This window comes from Anabrus simplex, chromosome 1, assembly GCF_040414725.1.
Source record: "Anabrus simplex isolate iqAnaSimp1 chromosome 1, ASM4041472v1, whole genome shotgun sequence".
In the NCBI taxonomy this organism is placed as follows: Eukaryota; Metazoa; Arthropoda; class Insecta; order Orthoptera; family Tettigoniidae; genus Anabrus; species Anabrus simplex.
Window position 1 is genome coordinate 866,376,534 of NC_090265.1, and position 18,168 is coordinate 866,394,701.

General features: G+C 38.1%; 1 protein-coding gene across 2 annotated transcripts in view; it reads left to right on the top strand.

The window, feature by feature from the left end:
- The window catches only part of chico (insulin receptor substrate 1 chico), a 454,841-nt gene that overhangs the window by 239,830 nt on the left and 196,843 nt on the right, over window positions 1-18,168 (top strand). Inside the window, exon 10 of one of the 2 annotated variants that reach the window (XM_067136485.2) lies at window positions 973-1,128. The exons of the other annotated variant lie outside the window; for it this stretch is intronic. Coding sequence (XP_066992586.2) covers window positions 973-1,128 — 156 coding nt within the window. The remainder of the gene's footprint in view (window positions 1-972; window positions 1,129-18,168) is intronic. 2 annotated transcript variants of the gene reach the window in all.

Here is an 18,168-nt window from a genome sequence, read left to right on the forward strand (position 1 = left end):
GAAGAGAGAGCTAATCACATGGGATGGTATCAAAAAATTGTAGAGTGAAACTCCTTCCTAAGCAAAGTACAATTCAGGTTGAAAGGACTACATATAATAGCTAATAACTAGAGAGTATGTCACAAAATCCTGTGATTTATCCTTCTTTATTGTTTCTGATACCCATGTGATCAATCAGATTGTTCAGCACTGTTGCCAAATTCTCTGTGTATTAACTCTACGTTGCCTGGTCCCCAGCAAGCTTTTTCGTTCTCCATTACCTCTCATCTGTCTTAATGTCAATTAACTGTTGTTCCCTGTGACTTCTTTACCTCATTCCTTCCTCTGTATCCCTATGGCATCTATAAACCGACACTTTTTACAATGTACCTCAATCATTCCTTTTTTTTCTCTCTCAGTATATTTTTTATATACTGCTCTTTCTATCGACACATCTTCATTTCCTACCTTCCCTATCAAACTAGTTTTTCATTGTACATCAAACCCCATTCCACATGTGTCCAGTTTTATTTCCTTATATTATTGGGTCCACACATTCATGTCAGTTCATTTAAAAAAACTCCAGTTTCATTACTTTGAGCACTAACTGTGATGAAACTCATAAATGATGCAACAATTGTATTGTTGCTCCATAGGCTTTAAATAGCTGAGGACCTTACAATATCTCTGTCTCTTGGACTCATATTTGAACTTTTATCTGCCATGTTTTGTATGAAGTGTAATATGGTAGAGCAAACAGATAATGAAGTTCATCATGTTCCTCCAGTCCAGTGCAGTTTCTTTTGATATTCATCTCTTATTATTACTAATCTTTAATGGAATTTGGGATGCTTTCTCTTATATCTGTTGTGTTGTTATGTTCTATTAGCATGTGATTTTGTTTGTTTTAAAGTGGGTTCAGAGTGCACTTGAGTGGGACATTTGTATGGTTGGATGCTTGGTAAGTGACTGCTTGGGCTCGTGTATTTGCAGCTATGTGTGTTAGTTCGGTGGGTGCCAGTGGTCCCACTCACCAACGTACCTACTCCTTTCCGCTGTCTGAGCCTCAGGCCCCTGCACTCCCTTCCTGGGAAAATAGGCGAGGGAGCATGGGGCGTGCTGCCAAGAGAAGTACCACCAATGCTCGCAGTAGGTATCTGCAGACTTTCATGTATCATATCTCCCATGATTAATTTGTTCTTTTTTTTTTTTTTTTTTAATTTTTATTCTTTTCTCACTTTCATATTTACTAAATGAAATGGGGATATTATCTTTTCTCTGTATTTAAAGATATTTCCTTCTGTTTGTAATATCCTTGTTTTATTATCTTTTACTCATTATTGTTACTGATGATACAACTTATGCTTATCTTTTTGAAGATTTCTTTTTTTATACTTTCAGGTAAACCCTTTCTTGGCTTCAATCTCTCCTATGTTCCTCTAGTTCTCCTTTTTCTACCAAATTTGGCACTGAGGGTCCATTTGTTTTTTTTTTAGCCATCCTCAATATCCTCTTTCCGTACCTTGTCCTTTGTTAACTGAAGGGTAAAGTATTTGTCAATTGTACATTTGTCAAGCACTAGTGATAGAGTAACAGGGAAGTGCAGTATAATTTCCTTCATATTATTTAGCTTAAATAGCTCTTCTGTTTGCATTGTGGCGTGTATATTTGTAGTTGTTGAGTAGTGTTGTCACTTAAGTCGTATATTTTAAGATTTTTGAGCACATTATCTTTCAGAATCACTGTAAGATTTTTAATGGTTTGTATTGCTTTCATGGTATTTCACATTGCTTTTGTGCACTCTTGTGAATTGTTTTAGTCTTAATTTCCTTATTGCCTACTGGACATTCTTAAAATGTTTATGTATATGAGTAATTGTTGTTGTTTTTTAGCGATGAGTAATTTGTATATATTGTTTGACTTTACTGTAAATGTAGTGATTATATTTTACTCATACTTGATAGGATTCTATTAACTTTTGTTGATTATTTTGACTGAAGATGATTTCCTCAGGGTTGTGCTCTTAATGGTATGCTGGATACTTGACGATGTAGAACTGGTCGATTTAATTACATACTGTTATCTCGAGTGAGATTTTTTCTATTCTCAGATGTCAGGATGGCCTCTTTCCATGGCAAAGCTGCTTTTTTTTTTTTTCTTTTTTTAGTTAAATCTTTGTCAATCTATTTTTGACCTAATGGTGTAAATGAAAACGTTGAATGTCACTGCAATGAAGACTGATGAGGGTTTTAAGGTCACTGTCTTTCAGTTTTCACTTGGTGAAGTTCTGGGTACTTATTTCTTCAAATTGAACTGATCTGCAAGAAAGGTTGAGCCAGGCTTAGCTACTCAATAACAATGGGTAATTGTTTGGTCCGCCCTGTCAGTATGTTATTAATTTTGAATAATTTATACGTACATGTTTCGGGAGCCTTAACTCCCTTCGTCAGCGTATTTACATCAAAATCTACCTTACCCAAGTCTCAAGATACAACATCTTATCATATTAACATTAAGCATTGTCCTGTATAACCTCAACTCTAGAACACTATATTATGTACACATTGAGTATTTGTGTAATAATGCCTGTTGTAACCCAACACGTAAGACATGGAACATATTGTTATTACGTGTCAATACGGACCATTTGAGGACCGATATGGTCAAGTTTGTTGACTTAGCTACTCAAGACGATTGAGACGCTGGCCTTCTGACTCCAACTTGGCAGGTTCGATCCTGGCTCAGTTCGATGGTATTTGAAGGTGTTCAAATACCATATTTACTCGCGTATTAGACCCCTTTTTTCCCCCCTTTTTTACAGCCAAAAAAAGTAAAGGGTGTCCAGTATGTGATAACTTCAAATTTTGTGCAGTGAACACATGACTTCTAGGCTAAAAAAGAGCTATAAATTGTACCTGTAAGCATTCTACACTGTTTTGTAACAAACCTATGAATATATTTGAGTTATACTGGCTATTTTCATTGGAAGGCAGTATTTCGAAATGTAAAATGTCAATAAATGGTGAACACGACTTATGGGCCTACATATAAAGTGAATATAATCCATTTTAGCTTACTCCAGCCTTCAGTTCCTCACTGTTCTCCATACAAACAGGCCCATCAAAGTCCCGCATTGGATCGAGAACTTTCTGGTTTCACAACAATACTTCTGACAATGCCGTTAACACGATCCACTTGTTTAATTACTTTATAATTTATTGTTTACCTTATGAAAACTGATGACACAGGCCACTACCATGTTACATATTATCAACAGAGGTTTTATGTCAGCTTTTAGATGTCAACATTCAACATTCATCCAGTGTTTATTCACACCATGCTCAAGACTTTTAGGCATAACACAGTGACAAATACTTTTTAAACCATTTGTTAATATTTTTTCACTTCTATTTTATTATGCGATCATCAAGTCCCTAACTTGTAAATTTTGTAAGAATGACTTTTAAGCACCATCATGTTGTATATTTCATCCAATTAATGTCATTTTATTACTAATGATCTATATTTTGCATTATAATACATATCTTTGTTCATTTGACCTATTGTGTCTGATGATGGTGTCCAAAAACATTGAAACCGGTCCCTAATAAAAATGTTGTGATCTTGTAGTAGCAACATAATTTGTATTGATATGAGGTGAATCATTTGTACTCTCCTTTATTGTATACTAGCAGAAGTACCCGTTCTTCATACGGGTTATCAGAAACTGGCTTTAGTTACTCATACTATCGGTGTGACTAACTTCATTAGATATTTATATCACTGGTGTATTTACTTAAGTATGTAGAAATTATTTGTCATGTTTGGAATTATAGTGTATCTTCTTCTCCTTTTTTTCATCGGGGCCTCTAAATATAAGTTCCTAATTAGCTTCGACCTCTAAGATCTTCTGCTACCATGTTTTTCCTTTATTCCCACCTAGATATACCTGCTTCCTTCACAAACCTGCAGGTTTAGTGTAAGTATACTTCCACTAGATAGTACCACAAATATGAATATTATTGAATGCATTTGTTTGATCGTACATTTCGTAACTATTACAAATGATCAAGGAAATACACGATGCATAAAAGAAACTACTATAATTTTCGAGAATTATAATTCTCAGGGCTTGTCACTCATGTCGCACATCATATAATGAATCTGAGTATAAATGTTGTGAAATTTTTTCAAGTCATCTTGACGATAGGTTGTTTTCATGGTTACAATGATCGTAAAAGTTGACCAAAATATCGGCACTAATTACATCAATGACCCTACTACTCCATGATTTGATAGAAAATAGTTTAAACTATAGGTAACAGACACCGCAAAATGCTGACACCTAAGCCAGTACGTATAAACGGAGGCCCATTGGCAACCGCTGGTTGCTGTACTACGGAGATCTCTGGGGCTGTTATTTTTATACTTCACTCCCTTTCCATCCCCGCCCAAAGGAGTGCTATGAGCGTCTTATACAACAGTTTATTTTTTCCAGATAGTAAGTCATAGGTGTATCAATTTTGGTTGGCAGATATGCCCAAACGTACATGCATAATCTAGCTGATGTTGCCATGGTTATGGCCGTTCGTTTCTTTATCCGATTCCTAGAGCAGGGGTAGTGTGGTTCCAGTATCTCCACAACGGTTGGTTTTAGGGCCTTAAAACATGTTTTCGGGCCCGAAGGCTTTACCAAGTTTTGTTCTTTGCGTCAAGGGGCTTAAAATGAGCTTAGTCTCGTCCTTGTACGACAAATTCGATTTCGAATGGAAATTCTAAGTTCCCATGGAGGGAATTAGATATTTTTCCACCAATAGAGCATATCAAAAAACAGATCAAGAATTAGATGTTTGGCTTTTCAGGCGTTTGCTCTATTAACCAGCGTTTTGTCTTAGGTCTGACACTAGACTCGTCAGAGTGGGATGTGTCAGACCCTACCCACTGACACTGGGGTGTATGCAGTTGAACTTATCAGAAGCCTATTTAAGAGGCACAGTCTGATAACTGCATACGGGAGATAAAACTCCACAATGGAATTCGATTTCGCCTATATTAGCCCATAATTTTAATAATTTAAATCTCCCCCCTTCGCCCCTGCGGATTGTTTTGAAAATAAAATACAGCCCATGTTATTCACTGGCAATGTAGCTTTCTATAGGTGAAGTAATTTTTACAATCAGTTCAGTAGTTTTTGAGTCTATCCGTTACAAACAAATATACAAATTTTTCCTCTTTATAATATTAGTATAGAAGTATAGATTACATCCCTACACATACGGTTGCCATCAGGAAGGGTATCCAGCCGTAAAACAGGGTCAAATCCACATGTGCGACACAGATCACACCCGCAACCCCACAGGTATGGGTAAAGCGATAGAAAAAGAAGATACTCATTTTAAAAATTCACCTGCTTTTTTTATTCTTTTCAACCCCTTGAGTGGATTTTCCAAAAAGAGTGTGTTCATTTTTTAAGGAGATTCCAAGTACCAATTTTAAAGTCTGTAACAATTTCATTTTTTGAGATATATGTATCCTCAAATAAATAATTCAACTCCTTCCTCACTTCTTGCCCCCTCCCACTTAAGTGGATTTTCTGAAAACGAATATTTGTGTTCTTTTATTTTTAAAGGGGATTCCAAATATCAGTTTTCATGTCTGTAATATGTTCAGTTTTTGTGATTTATTGTAGATAATCTCGCTGCTGTAGAATCCTGGAGCTGACGTTGCCATGGTTACAGCAGTTCATTACTTTATCCGATTCCTAGAGCAGGGGTAGTGTGGTTCCAATATCTCCGAAACAGTTGGTTTTAGGGCCTTAAAAGATGGTTTTTGGGCCCGTAGGGCTTACCGAGTTTTGCTCTTTGCGTCAAGAGGATTAAATTGAGCTTTGTCTCGTCCTTATACGATATATTCACTATTTTGCCTATATTAGCCTATTATTTTTATATCTCCCCCCCCGTGCTCTCCACCACCAATTGTTTCGAAAATAAAACGCAGCCCGTGTTACTCACTGGCAATGTAGCTTTCTATTGGTGAAGTAATTTTTAAAATCGGTTCAGTAGTTTTTGAGTCTATTCGTTACAAACAAACATACAAATTTTTCCTCTTTATAATATTAGTATAGATTAGTCTCCTTTCAGTATGGACCAAATATGAAGTTTTTAATATTAAAACCAGGCAAGTTGGCCATGCGGTTAGGGGCTTGCAGCTGTGAGCTTGCAACCGGGAGATGGTGGGTTCGAATCCCACTGTCGGCAGCCCTGAAGATGGTTTTTTGTGGTTTCCCATTTTCACACCAGGCAAATGCTGGGGCTGTACATTAATTAAGGCCATGGCCGCTTCCTTCCAACTCCTAAACCTTTCCTATCCCATCATCACCATAAGACCTATCTGTGTCGGTGCGACGTAAAGCCAATAGCAAAAAAAAAAAAAAAAAATTAAATACTAAATAACACATTCATATCACCAGAAAAGATGAACATGAAATGCACAGCATTAGCGTTAAACCATATAGGCACAATATAAGCTCCAGCCAGATGTAGAAACCGGAGAGAATGATAAAAGGTCTCTAACAAAATCACACACAAACACATTATCCACACGGATCACATGGGCCAGTGTTATCTCCCACCCCTACGTAGGAATAAATAGACAACAAGCAGGCAAGAAGAAGACTAAAGATATACAAGCTCTGCAGTGAATGATATAACATCAGTCTACAGAACGAAAATTTCTCAGCGTGTAAGATCAGCATAACTATGGCAAGCCAAGAAAGGCAAAAGAGATAAATGCCTGAAATCTTGAGAACTAGAATTCGTAGATTATTTAATCTTAAACAAAACGGAGAATCATATAGGGAAAATAAGGAATCTTTTTAAAATACCAGTAGAAATCTATTAAAATCATCTTATAGACCAACGCCTCCATCTATTCAATCCAAGTCATTATTGCCTCTCTCTCAGAGAGTAAAATAGAAGCAAAGAATAGTAAGAAAGAAATCTTCGTCAGTCTTTCATGACAAGAGTTGCCATCTGTCAAATAGAGGTGAATTACATGTCAAGTTCGAGAATGCTAAAGCAGTCAGATTATGTCAGAAGGTACAACATAAGGGTAACTTGGTGTGGCAGACCCTCCTACCTGAAAATGGCCCCCAGGACACATGCCCTGGCTGCCTGCCCGACCCTAGTTACGGCCACTGTCTGCCACCCTATGAAAGAGAAGCAATACTCCTCATGTGTATAAATGCATGAAGCTGACTCAATGAGGCAAGATTAGAAAGCAAACTTCATAGTTTCAAGATATCAAGTTCAATCCTAGCCATAGTGGTTTTATAAAACATGGCAGTGATCATCTGGCAGTATTAATTGTAATAAAGTTTCCAACTCAATTGCTCAGTTTTTGCTTTTACAGTAGTGGCACTGAAAACATAGTTTCTTTCTTTCTTTCTTTCTTTCTTTCTTTCTTGACCTCTTGTATCCAGCTTGTTGACGTATTCTCCCAAAGGTACTTGAATATTTATTTTGTCAGTCTGTTATCAATTATTATTGTTATGGAGTTTCCGTGGCTCACAGAGGATTAAGAAGTGCCTGAATTGAACGGCTATACAAGGAATTAACTAGAGCAGAATTTATCATAACAAATTTGGAAATTTTATTTCTTTCCTTGTCTAAAATTGAGAAATAGAGAATCTGAATGAATAACAAAGAACATTAATGAGCTCGTCAGCTCTAACAATATCGGGGACTTAGAAGTCCGAACATCAGGTACAAAACTTCACAAAACAAAATTTTACATAGAGAAAAGAAGAATTGTTCCAGAAAGGTACAATATTTTACAAGAACAAACTGTGCTTCTACCAGTTACATCATACAGGAGTGTGAGCTCCAAAATACCTTCTTCTTCTTTTTTTTTTTAAATGCTATTTGTTCGGGGTGTTGACCCATGTGGATCTTTTGCCCCTACTGGCACCATATTATATGAACCTGCATGTAATTGGAATGGCAGTAGTGTGGAATGGTTTGTGTGAGGAAAGGAAGATTAAGAACATCACAAACACCCAATCCCCTGGCCAGGGATATTAATCATTACAATTAAAACCCTGACCGGCCGTAAATCGAATCCGGGGCTGCCGGGTGACAGGCAGACGCGTTGCCCCCTACGACATGGAGCCAGACTCCAAAATACCTTAGTCTAGCCTCACAGAGGCACTCAGTTTTTGATGCATAGATTACACTAGGCAACCCTTCGTGTGACCCCACTTTAAAAGTGTTCATCAATTGCTCCCAATAACAATAACTTAAAGCACTGCTCCAAAAGGGAACCAGAACGCAGAAATACAGTAGTTGCAGAATAAACAGGGGTATAACTGCCCATACTACATGGCCTTAAAAGTAAAAAGAAAAGGGTTGCACATAATCGGACAAAACAAAAGGCAAGGATGTGACACACAGGCACTCCTTATAGAAATTGCTAAAACCCTAGGTGGACTTATGTCCCGATGATACAGAGGCTAATCCTATACTACAAGGTGTAACTAAAGGAGAAACATTTAATGCCAAGATGAGATTTACAAGTTTGGAGGTTGAAAGCTCTAGTGCAAGGTCGAATGGGAAACGTCAGAGGGCCATCACTCTTCGTTCCCTTGTATTACTTATTTCCCAATAGGGAATATGAACTGGGTCCTAAGACTTCACCAAAAATCCTACATTAAACCACCAGATTACAAAATTAAATTAAATGAAAAACGGCTCAAAACGTCCCCTCAAACTATCCGCAGATGCTATCACATGTCTAGGTAAATCCTGCCATTACCCCGTGTTGCTGGATCTTCCTCAAGCAGGCCTCGCCCCTCCTCCTGGTCTCCTATCAAGTCGCACTCCCAACCACTGGAGCATTCAGACAAGACGGCCCTTAAGTGCCCTGCTAATATAGTCCCATAAGGGGAAGCTTCCAGAACACTTTGCTGATTGGCTGGATTCCTGTACACATCCCTGGATTTAATTGAATAGAGGACATATTTACAAGCCTCTCTCTGATAGGTAGATTACAATAGAGGAGGAACCAGCAGAAGAGTTGACAACTTCGGTTCATGAAAGCAAAACAGTTCTCAGAAAAAGATTTACCAATAACAAAAATGAAATTTCCTAAGCTCTACGTTAGTTTTTAGTCTGTGAGAGTGCACTAATAAATCAGTGGTAGAGCCATCTAACAGAAGAAGATAAAATTTCTTGGAAGTTTGCAAGTTCATGTCAGTTGACATGGCTGTAGAGAAGGCACGCAGTTAAAATAGCCAGGGAAGGTTTATTATTTTGATTATTACTACTATTATTTCGGCCTCTGTAGCATAATGGTTAGCACTATTAGCTACCACCCTTGATTGACCGGGTTCGATTCCTGGTGCTGTCAGAAATGTAAGAATGTCAGGAGGGCTGGTATGTGGTTGAAATGGTACATGCAGCTCACCTTCATTGGAGGTGTGCCTGAAAAGAGCTGCACAACCTCAGGATGAGGACACGAGTTTACTGAAAACATAAACCCATGAACAATGCTGATAATATATTTACATAAGTCACTAATCAGTTTTCTTTGCTTAAAAATTAACTACTTACCAGGTGTATGCAAAGTCTTTTCCGGTTTCACTATGAGATGGCGCCAACAAACAGTACGCAGCGAAGGATTTTGACACATCCATCAGTTTGTTCGTGTGACATTAACCTACCAACACACACAAGTTGAGTCCCCCATACACTAGCGTCTGTGTTGTATCGTTCAATGATCATGTCGACGTTTTTGCCTGCAAAAGACCATTTGTGGCACAGTTGCGTTTCTTATTTAATCAAAATAAAAGGCCGTAGAAAGTCATAGTTTGCTGGCAGAAACATATGGTGAACACGCTCCATTGATTAGAACATGTAAAACATGTTTTTTCACAGTTTAAACATAGTGATTTCAATGTGAAAGACAGTGCGTGCTCTGGTAGACCACAAAAGTGTGAATATGAGCAATTGCAGGTGTTACTGGATGATGAACCAGCTCAAACTCAATAGCAATTGGCTCAAGCAATAACTGTGTCACAAGAAACAATCAGCAGACGTTCATGAGCAATTGGGAAGATCAGTAAACTCGGTAAATGGGTCCCACACGATTTGAATGAACGGTGAATGGAAAATCGCAAAGTCACTTGTGAAATGTTGCTTCAACGCCATGAAAGAAAGTAATTTCTGTACCGAATTGTGACGGGTGACGAAAAATGGATTTATTTTGAAAACCCGAAGTGGAGAAAATCGTTGTTGTCACCTGGCGAAGTCTGTCTTTCAACATCAAGGCCAAATTGCTAGGCAAGAAAACCATGCGGTATTGTGGATTATGAACTTTTGAAGCCCAGCAAAACCGTTAATGCACTATGCTATCACCAACAAATGATTCATTTAAATCACGCATTGATCGAAAGATGACTGGAATGGGCCAGAAGATATGGCAATAGTGATTTTGTTACACGACAACGTGCAATCTCACACAGCAAAACTAGTGAAAGACACCTTGAAATCGCTTGGATGGAGCATCCTTCCGCACCTGCCGTACTTCCCCAACCTGGCGCCATCTGACTATCACCTCTTCGTATCGTAGGGCACGTGTTCGCAGAATAGCACTTCAGCAATTTCAAGTAATTTGGAAAATGACTCGATGAATGGTTTGCCGTAAAGCACAAGCAGTTTTTCTGGCATGGTATTCAAACCTGAAAGATGGGCAAAATTTGAAAAATACGATTTTTCTTTACCACAAAAACCAGTAAAAACGTATGCATACACCTGGTATATGCAGAAAATTGGATTATATGTAACCACTCTTACAGGAGACTTTTGACCACATTCATGCTTAACTGAAATCACTTTATCCAACTTTAATCATAACTACTTTCCTATGAACCAATTCATCGAGTATTGTTTAGAGAGCTAACGACAGTGCCTATGGTCCAAAAAGGAAAGTAAATTAATGCAATAATAAATGACTCAGTAATACAGAATGCTTGAATCAGGTATCTTCAATGCGTGGGCCACATGGAACCCTTTGTCACGGATTGAGTGAGTCGAAAATAAGAAACAATGTTAGGTTTTGGTCCACCCAATCAATACACATCACTTTACAAGTGAAAAACTATTTAATTAAACAAACAGTTTAAATATTAGGTTCATGTTTTGTCTGTATTTGAGACTTCATCGGCCATAAAATCATGTGGTAGATTACAAAAACTCATTGTTTAGAAATTGAAACAAATGGAAGAACCCACTGCCTTTTTAGGGAGTATTTGAGAAATGCATAAGATATATAAACCAGCTATAGGGAGTTTCATCAAATTTGAGGGTAAGCTTTTACGTCATACATTCTTAACGGAATCTCTTTGCTTAAATATCCGAAAGCTTTAAACCCGTTAATTTTCATATATCTTTCTTTCCAGACCTTGTCTTTCTTTAAAAGGAATATTTCTTAAGATTTAGGCCACAAATATGGTGGTCATGCAGCACTGATCTTTGCCATATGACAGGCGATCTCATAAAGCCCAGATTTCTTCTACCAGAATAGCTCAGTTTGAAAGTATTCCTGACAAGTTAAAGTTTTTAAATGTTCTGATATGGATTTGTACCAATCCTATTTCCGAGGCCAGAATTTCGATCTCCCCAGTCAACACACTGAAACTACCAGATTCCAACAATGCTTGCAACATTTTCAAGTAAGGTCGTTTATATTTAACATTGCAGAAAGATTGTTTGCAAGAAGTGTTAAACTACCTCATTAAATATGTGTATATTTGTTCTCCAGTGTTTTCTCAACAATTCATAAAGGAACTTCCGTTTTACATGCGGACAGCAATAATGGACATTGTATTCCGTACAAGACGTTATGGTAGGCATGTCACATTTCAAGTTATATTTCAATTTTAACATTGAAGACAACAAAAAAGTTTTTGCAAGAAGTGATGTCACTTAGTGTAAATAATGTATATATATTTACAGTAGAACCTCGATAATTTGAAATCGGTTCATTCAAAATCTCGCCTAATTCGAAGCAGCTCCTGTTCCTGGAAACATGAGGTATGGTTTTGCATGTTATTTAAATAGTTTAATTCGAAATACGGATAATTCGTAATTCGAAGAACAAGGTCGGTCCCGTTACTGAAATTTAGACTTTTAATTCGAAACTGTCTTTACATTTTGAAAAAATAGTGTTTTACAGAGTAATTAAAATCCAAAATTTCTCCTCGTCATGAAAGAGCGCGTCTTCCGGAACATTAAGGGGTAACTTGGCGCACTTTCACCTACTTTGGCGTGTCTACAGTGTGCTTCATATCTGCTATGTTGAAGCGGAATCGTAATTATTTTGTATTCGGCGTTTTTAAGAACACCACAATATCACCTAGCAGGCAGTGTGCGGAGAGGTAGAATCTGCGAACACTGGCGATGCCGACAGTTAGCGAAAAAGCATGGCTTACAGCGTACAATCAATTCGTACACACCAAACAATATTGTCAGTGCCGATGAAGCTGCATTGATTGTTTGTTTATAATTTTTTTAAATGCTGAGGCCAAACAGACTTATAGTTTTAAAAGAGAGAATTGTCACCCGGGAAATGTATTCTGCTATGCAGTGCACACTGCACAAGGAAGCGAGAGACTTCCTTCCCCTGTCATAGGGAAGTTCGAAAAGTCGCAATGTTTTGAGGGCGTCTGGCACTTTCTATGTCAGTAAAAGGCATTTGAAAATGCAGACAGTACAGTAATCCAAAAAATAAAGCATATGCACAGGGGAGCCAGCATAATTTTTCCTCGTCTTTGAATCGTGTTTTTCTTCCTTTCATTGCGCGAGGTTATGTTTGTCATTGTTTTATAGAAGTGCATTATTTGAATAATGTTAATGCACTTTGTTGGATAAATTTCTGAAATAGTATTTTCCATGGCATTTGAAAATTTTAAACTGAGAATCAAGGTGATTGCATGCATTAATGGGTCTTAGAAGTGCCATGGCGGGAAATCGTACAAGTATAGTCACTGTACTGTTGTAATGTGGATGGAAGCGAGAGACTTTCTCCTCTCGTCATAGGAAGTTCAAAGAGCCACGATGATTTAAGGGCATCGGGTACATTCCGTGCAAGCACAAGGCATCTAAAATGCATACAGCACAACAATCCAATGAATAAAGCACTTGCACAGGGGAGCCAGTATAGATTTCTCCTCATCTTTGAATCATGTTTTCTTTCTTTTGTTTTGATTGCATGAAATTATGTTTGCTGGTGAGTTATCCAAGTGCATTATTCGAATACTGTAAATGCACCTTATTGGATACATTTTCGAAATAATTTTTTCCATGGCATTTGAGAGCTTTAAACTGTGAATCAAGGTTAATTGCATGCAGTAACAGGTCTTAGAATATATTGTGACGCCGCAAGGGTTGGCATTTCTGAAGTACGTGTTGGCGGTTAATTCAAAATCATGTAATTTGAAGTCCGATTTTTGCGTCCCAACGACTTCGAATTAACAAGGTTTTACTGTATATATCTTTTGCGTTTCTCAAATAATCCCTAAAAAGGCATTGGGTTCTTCCATTTGTTTCATTTTCTGAACAATGAGTTTTTGTAATCTACCACGTGATTTTATGTCTCGAATAGAGACAAAACATATCCCTAATATTTAATGTTTTTTTAATTAAATAATTTTTCACTTGTAAAGTGATGTATACTGATTGGTTGGACCAAAACCTAACATTGTTTCTTAGTTTTAACTGTATCAATATGGGTCTATACCAGGGATGGCGAACCTATGCCACGTGTGTCACTAGGTGACACGCGAGCACGATTTTGCTGGCACATCACATGAACATAATGTTTTTATATACGTCTTGTGACACAGATAATACGTATCTTATAGTGTTTCACGTGTAAAAAATAAATATCGGAAATCTAAATAATTGTTCCACCCGGACGTGCAATATAAAACCACTGCTACACAGGCAGGTTCGAAAGTCAAGTGAGATAACAATGTCGTTTTCTGGTGATTTTGTACACGGACATTACAAACATGTTTTCAGTGCCGAAAAGAACAGAAACTTAACAAAGGTAGTGACCGAATTTTTCAAGAACAGTGGACAAGGGAATTCGTCCTGATAGATTTGTTGCCACACATTTAATGTTAAGCGCCATTTCGAGACTAATCACTCAAATGTTTGTTCCATGCCAAATGAAGAAAGAAGAGAGTTCTTGTCCAAAATATACATTACACAAAACAAACTAGTTCTTTTGTATCATCCTTCCGGCCAAGGAATAATATCAGTTCATCTATTTCCATCTGTCTCACTGCATAGTACAGCATGCGTGGGAAACCGTTTTCTGACGGTGAGTTCTTGAAATAAACTTCCTTATTGACGTCCGACACATTATTTGAAAATTTCCCTAAAGATCAAATAATTAACAGAATGGAAGGAATGCCAGCCAGCTGAACTGCTGTTAGGGATAGAACAATAAAACTGAGCGAAGAAGTTTCGGAGTAATTGAAAGCTAATTTGGATTAAATCTCAGATGTATGCAGAATGTTTTGATGAAAAAATGGATGTGACCTTACAAGCAAGGATAGCTGTTTCGTTCTGATTTCCTTGCGGAAATGTGATGAGGTAGAAATTAGTTAAATTGTTGAGCATACGAACTACGACAACATGGAAAGGTAATGAAGTTAATGGAGGAAGTGAAGTCCATTGGCAGTAGTATTTTTGATTTCTGTAGAAATGAAAATCCACAGCCTGTTTCCAGTCATTTGATGGGAGAGGAATGGAGTGAATGAAGCCCCATCTAGCGGCGAGGATAGGAATTGTGCCGGCTGTCGAAGCCTGTCGCACTGCTTTGGGGCAGTAATTAATGACTGACAGATAAAATGATAATGGAGAGTGTTGCTGGAATGAAAGATGACTGGGAAAACCGGAGTACCCGAAGAAAAACCTGCCCCACCTCCGCTTTGTCCAGCACAAGTCTCACATGGAGTGACCGGGATTTGAACCACGGAACCCAGCGGTGACAGGCTGGTGCGCTGCCGCCTGAGACACGGAGACTTATTTTGATTTTTTGTATCAAATAATATTTATCTTTTTACAATTTGTTTTGCGTCCCACCGACACAGATAGATCTTATGGCGACGATGGGATAGGAAAGGCTTACAAGTGAAAAGGAAACCGCCGTGGCCTTAATTGAGATACAGCCCCAACATTTGCCCAGTGTGAAAATGAGAAACCGCGGAAAACCTTCTCCGGGGCTGCCTACAGTGGGGCTCGAACCCACTATCTCCCAGATGCAAGCTCACAGCTGCGCACCCCTAACCGCGCGGCCAACTCGCCCGGTAATAATATTTAATAACAAAGTGTGTTACAATGGGAGCTTATTATTGATTTATTTACAAATAATAATAGGTTTTTTCAAAACTTACATATTTATTTTTTTTTTTTCAATATTTGCAAAATAGACCACAGAGCATGCAATAAACTGTATTTACCAGATATAAATCTAATAAATACATAAATAAATTGATTTAATTAATTAATGAATCAGTAAATAAATAACATATTATGAAACATAATTGGGAATTTGGAAAGGAAGTCGTGAATTGGGGGTATTGTAGGTTGTAGCCATTCCTTTAAGGAAAATAACAAGTGGCACAGCCAACAGTTGAGAATAATAAACCAGACTTAAAATGGCACACTATTTGGAAAAGGTTCGCTATCCCTGGTCTATACGATAAAGTTCATAAGTTGTACTTGAGTGAGTTGGCCGTGCGGTTAGGGGCACGCAGCTGTGAGCTTGCATTGGGAAGATAGTGGGTTTGAACCCCACTGTCAGCAGCCTTGAAGATGGTTTTCCGTGGTTTCCCATTTTCACACCAGGCAAATGCTGGGGCTGTACCTTAATTGAGGCCACGGCCACTTCCTTCCCACTCCTAGACCTTTCCTGTCTCATCGTCACCATAAGACCTATCTGTGTCGATTGCGGCGTAAAGCAAAAAAAAAAAAAAAAAAAAGTTTTATGTGGTTTCCATTTTTCACAACAGGCCAGTACTGAGGCTGTATCTTAACTAAGGCCACGGCTGGTTCCTTCCCACTCTTAGCCCTCTCCTATCCCATCGTCACCATAAGACCTATCTGTGTCGGTGCGATGTAAAGCCAGTTGTTGTCTTTGCCACGGCCTTCCGGCCATTTTGAAAGAATAACTACTTAAATTAAAATGTAATACAATAAAAAATCACTTCAATGACATTGCGCATTTGATATTTTACTTAAAATTCTATAAAAATAAACAAACTTGGCTCGAAAGGGATAGATAGGACTCAGATTCAAGATCATGCAATGAATACTTGAACAAAGGTAATGTAATGGAGAAAACATAATCTCTCTAACTTTTGTTTACAGTGTCAGTGGGGAAACTAGGCAATGCTTTACCATGAAATGATGATGATGATGATGATGTATGTTGTTTTGTAAAGGTGCCTAACATCTACATCATCAGCTTTTACTTGACCGGCTTGTTGATTTTGGCATTTATGTTGGAAGTCGCTATGCACAGAGTTTTCAAGATGTTAGTCTGTAATCAGAGTTCTTGTCTTGGACTTAACATGCTTTATTCTGCAGAAGAGTTGCTGGCATAAGTATATGCTTAAAGCATGCATCTACAAAGCCTTTGCATACTAAGGAATGCGTCCTCAGTAATGTAGCCTTTGTGAAGCGTATGCAAGGGAATATAGAATAGTTTTATTGTCCTGCTCACTCCAGCACAGAGACGGGCCCGTTTACTGTGGAGCCGTCAACATCGAAACTAGACTATGAATGAATGGAGACGTGTTCTTCACAGATGAATCCCGCTTTAGTTTGCAGAATGATTCCCGTCACACGTTAATCTGGAGAGAACCGTGTAGCCGATGCAACCACAGGAACATTGTTGAACGGGACCAGTATGGTGGTGGTGGCTTCATGGTGTGGAGCAGCATCATGTTTAATGGCCGTACGGACCTGCACATCTTCATGGGTGTTCTGAAGAACACTGTTAATGCTCAGAGATCCAGGGATGAGATAATGAGACCACAAGTTCGATTCTTCAGGGGTGCGGTTGGACCAGACTTCCTCTTAATGGATGATAATGCCCGACTGCACTGCGTTGCTGTGGTGGATGAATTTTTGGCTGGGGAAATAATCGCATGGACTGGCCAGCGAGGTCTGCGGACCTGAATCCTATAGAACATGCCTGGGATGCATTGGGGAGGCAAATTGTATCCCATCGACCTCCAGCAAGGACCCTCCAAGACCGTTGCATTGACCTTTCTAGGCATGGGATCGACTGCCACAAGAGCTCTTGGACCATCTGATAGAGAGCATGCCACGTCGCTGCGAAGCATGTGTGGCCGTTACACTCTATTAACAGCATATTTCGTTGTGGAAGACATTTCCAAGTTTTGTTAGTTGTTGTCAAAGGTGTACCTTAGCTATCAGAACCTTCCCGACACTTATTGGTTTTTTTTTTTTTTTTTTTTTTTTTTTTTGGACAAGTTGTGTTACATATTGTGTGTGTTGGCTTCTGTTTGTTCAGCAATCTGTCTGACATTTCTATCAGGCAGTATAGCCTCGTTTAACTTTTGGACACTAGTGTACATCTGGTGCCACCAATGTTTTCGAGTTATCCCATGAAGTCTGTGAACAAGAACTGTGCAGGTACTTGTTTGCTCTTTACATCTTTGGACAAACTTGGAACCAACACATCTGTTACTGGTCCATGAATTTTTGATGGTTTGTTCCTTCTTTTACCACATATTTTTTGTTGTATATGTGCATTTATAATCCACTGAACCATCCACATTTTCACTTTTTTCCTGATCTTTCTTACACCTTTTATGCCCATCTCCCTTAAAAGGATTAAAACAATAAACCACACTAAAAAAAATCCATCTCATTGACAAATAATGTTTTTTATTCAAAATATCTATAGAAATATCTTTTAGCATTCACTTAGTTAAAAAGCAATACTTCACTTGTGGTTAATTATTTGCTAATTTCTATGGGTTGCTAATCATTTACTGTGATTGGTCACGATTAGAATGCATGTTATTGCTAATTAATATTTATAGGTTATTGTGGTTGGTCATAATAAGAATTTATATTATTGAGTATTTAA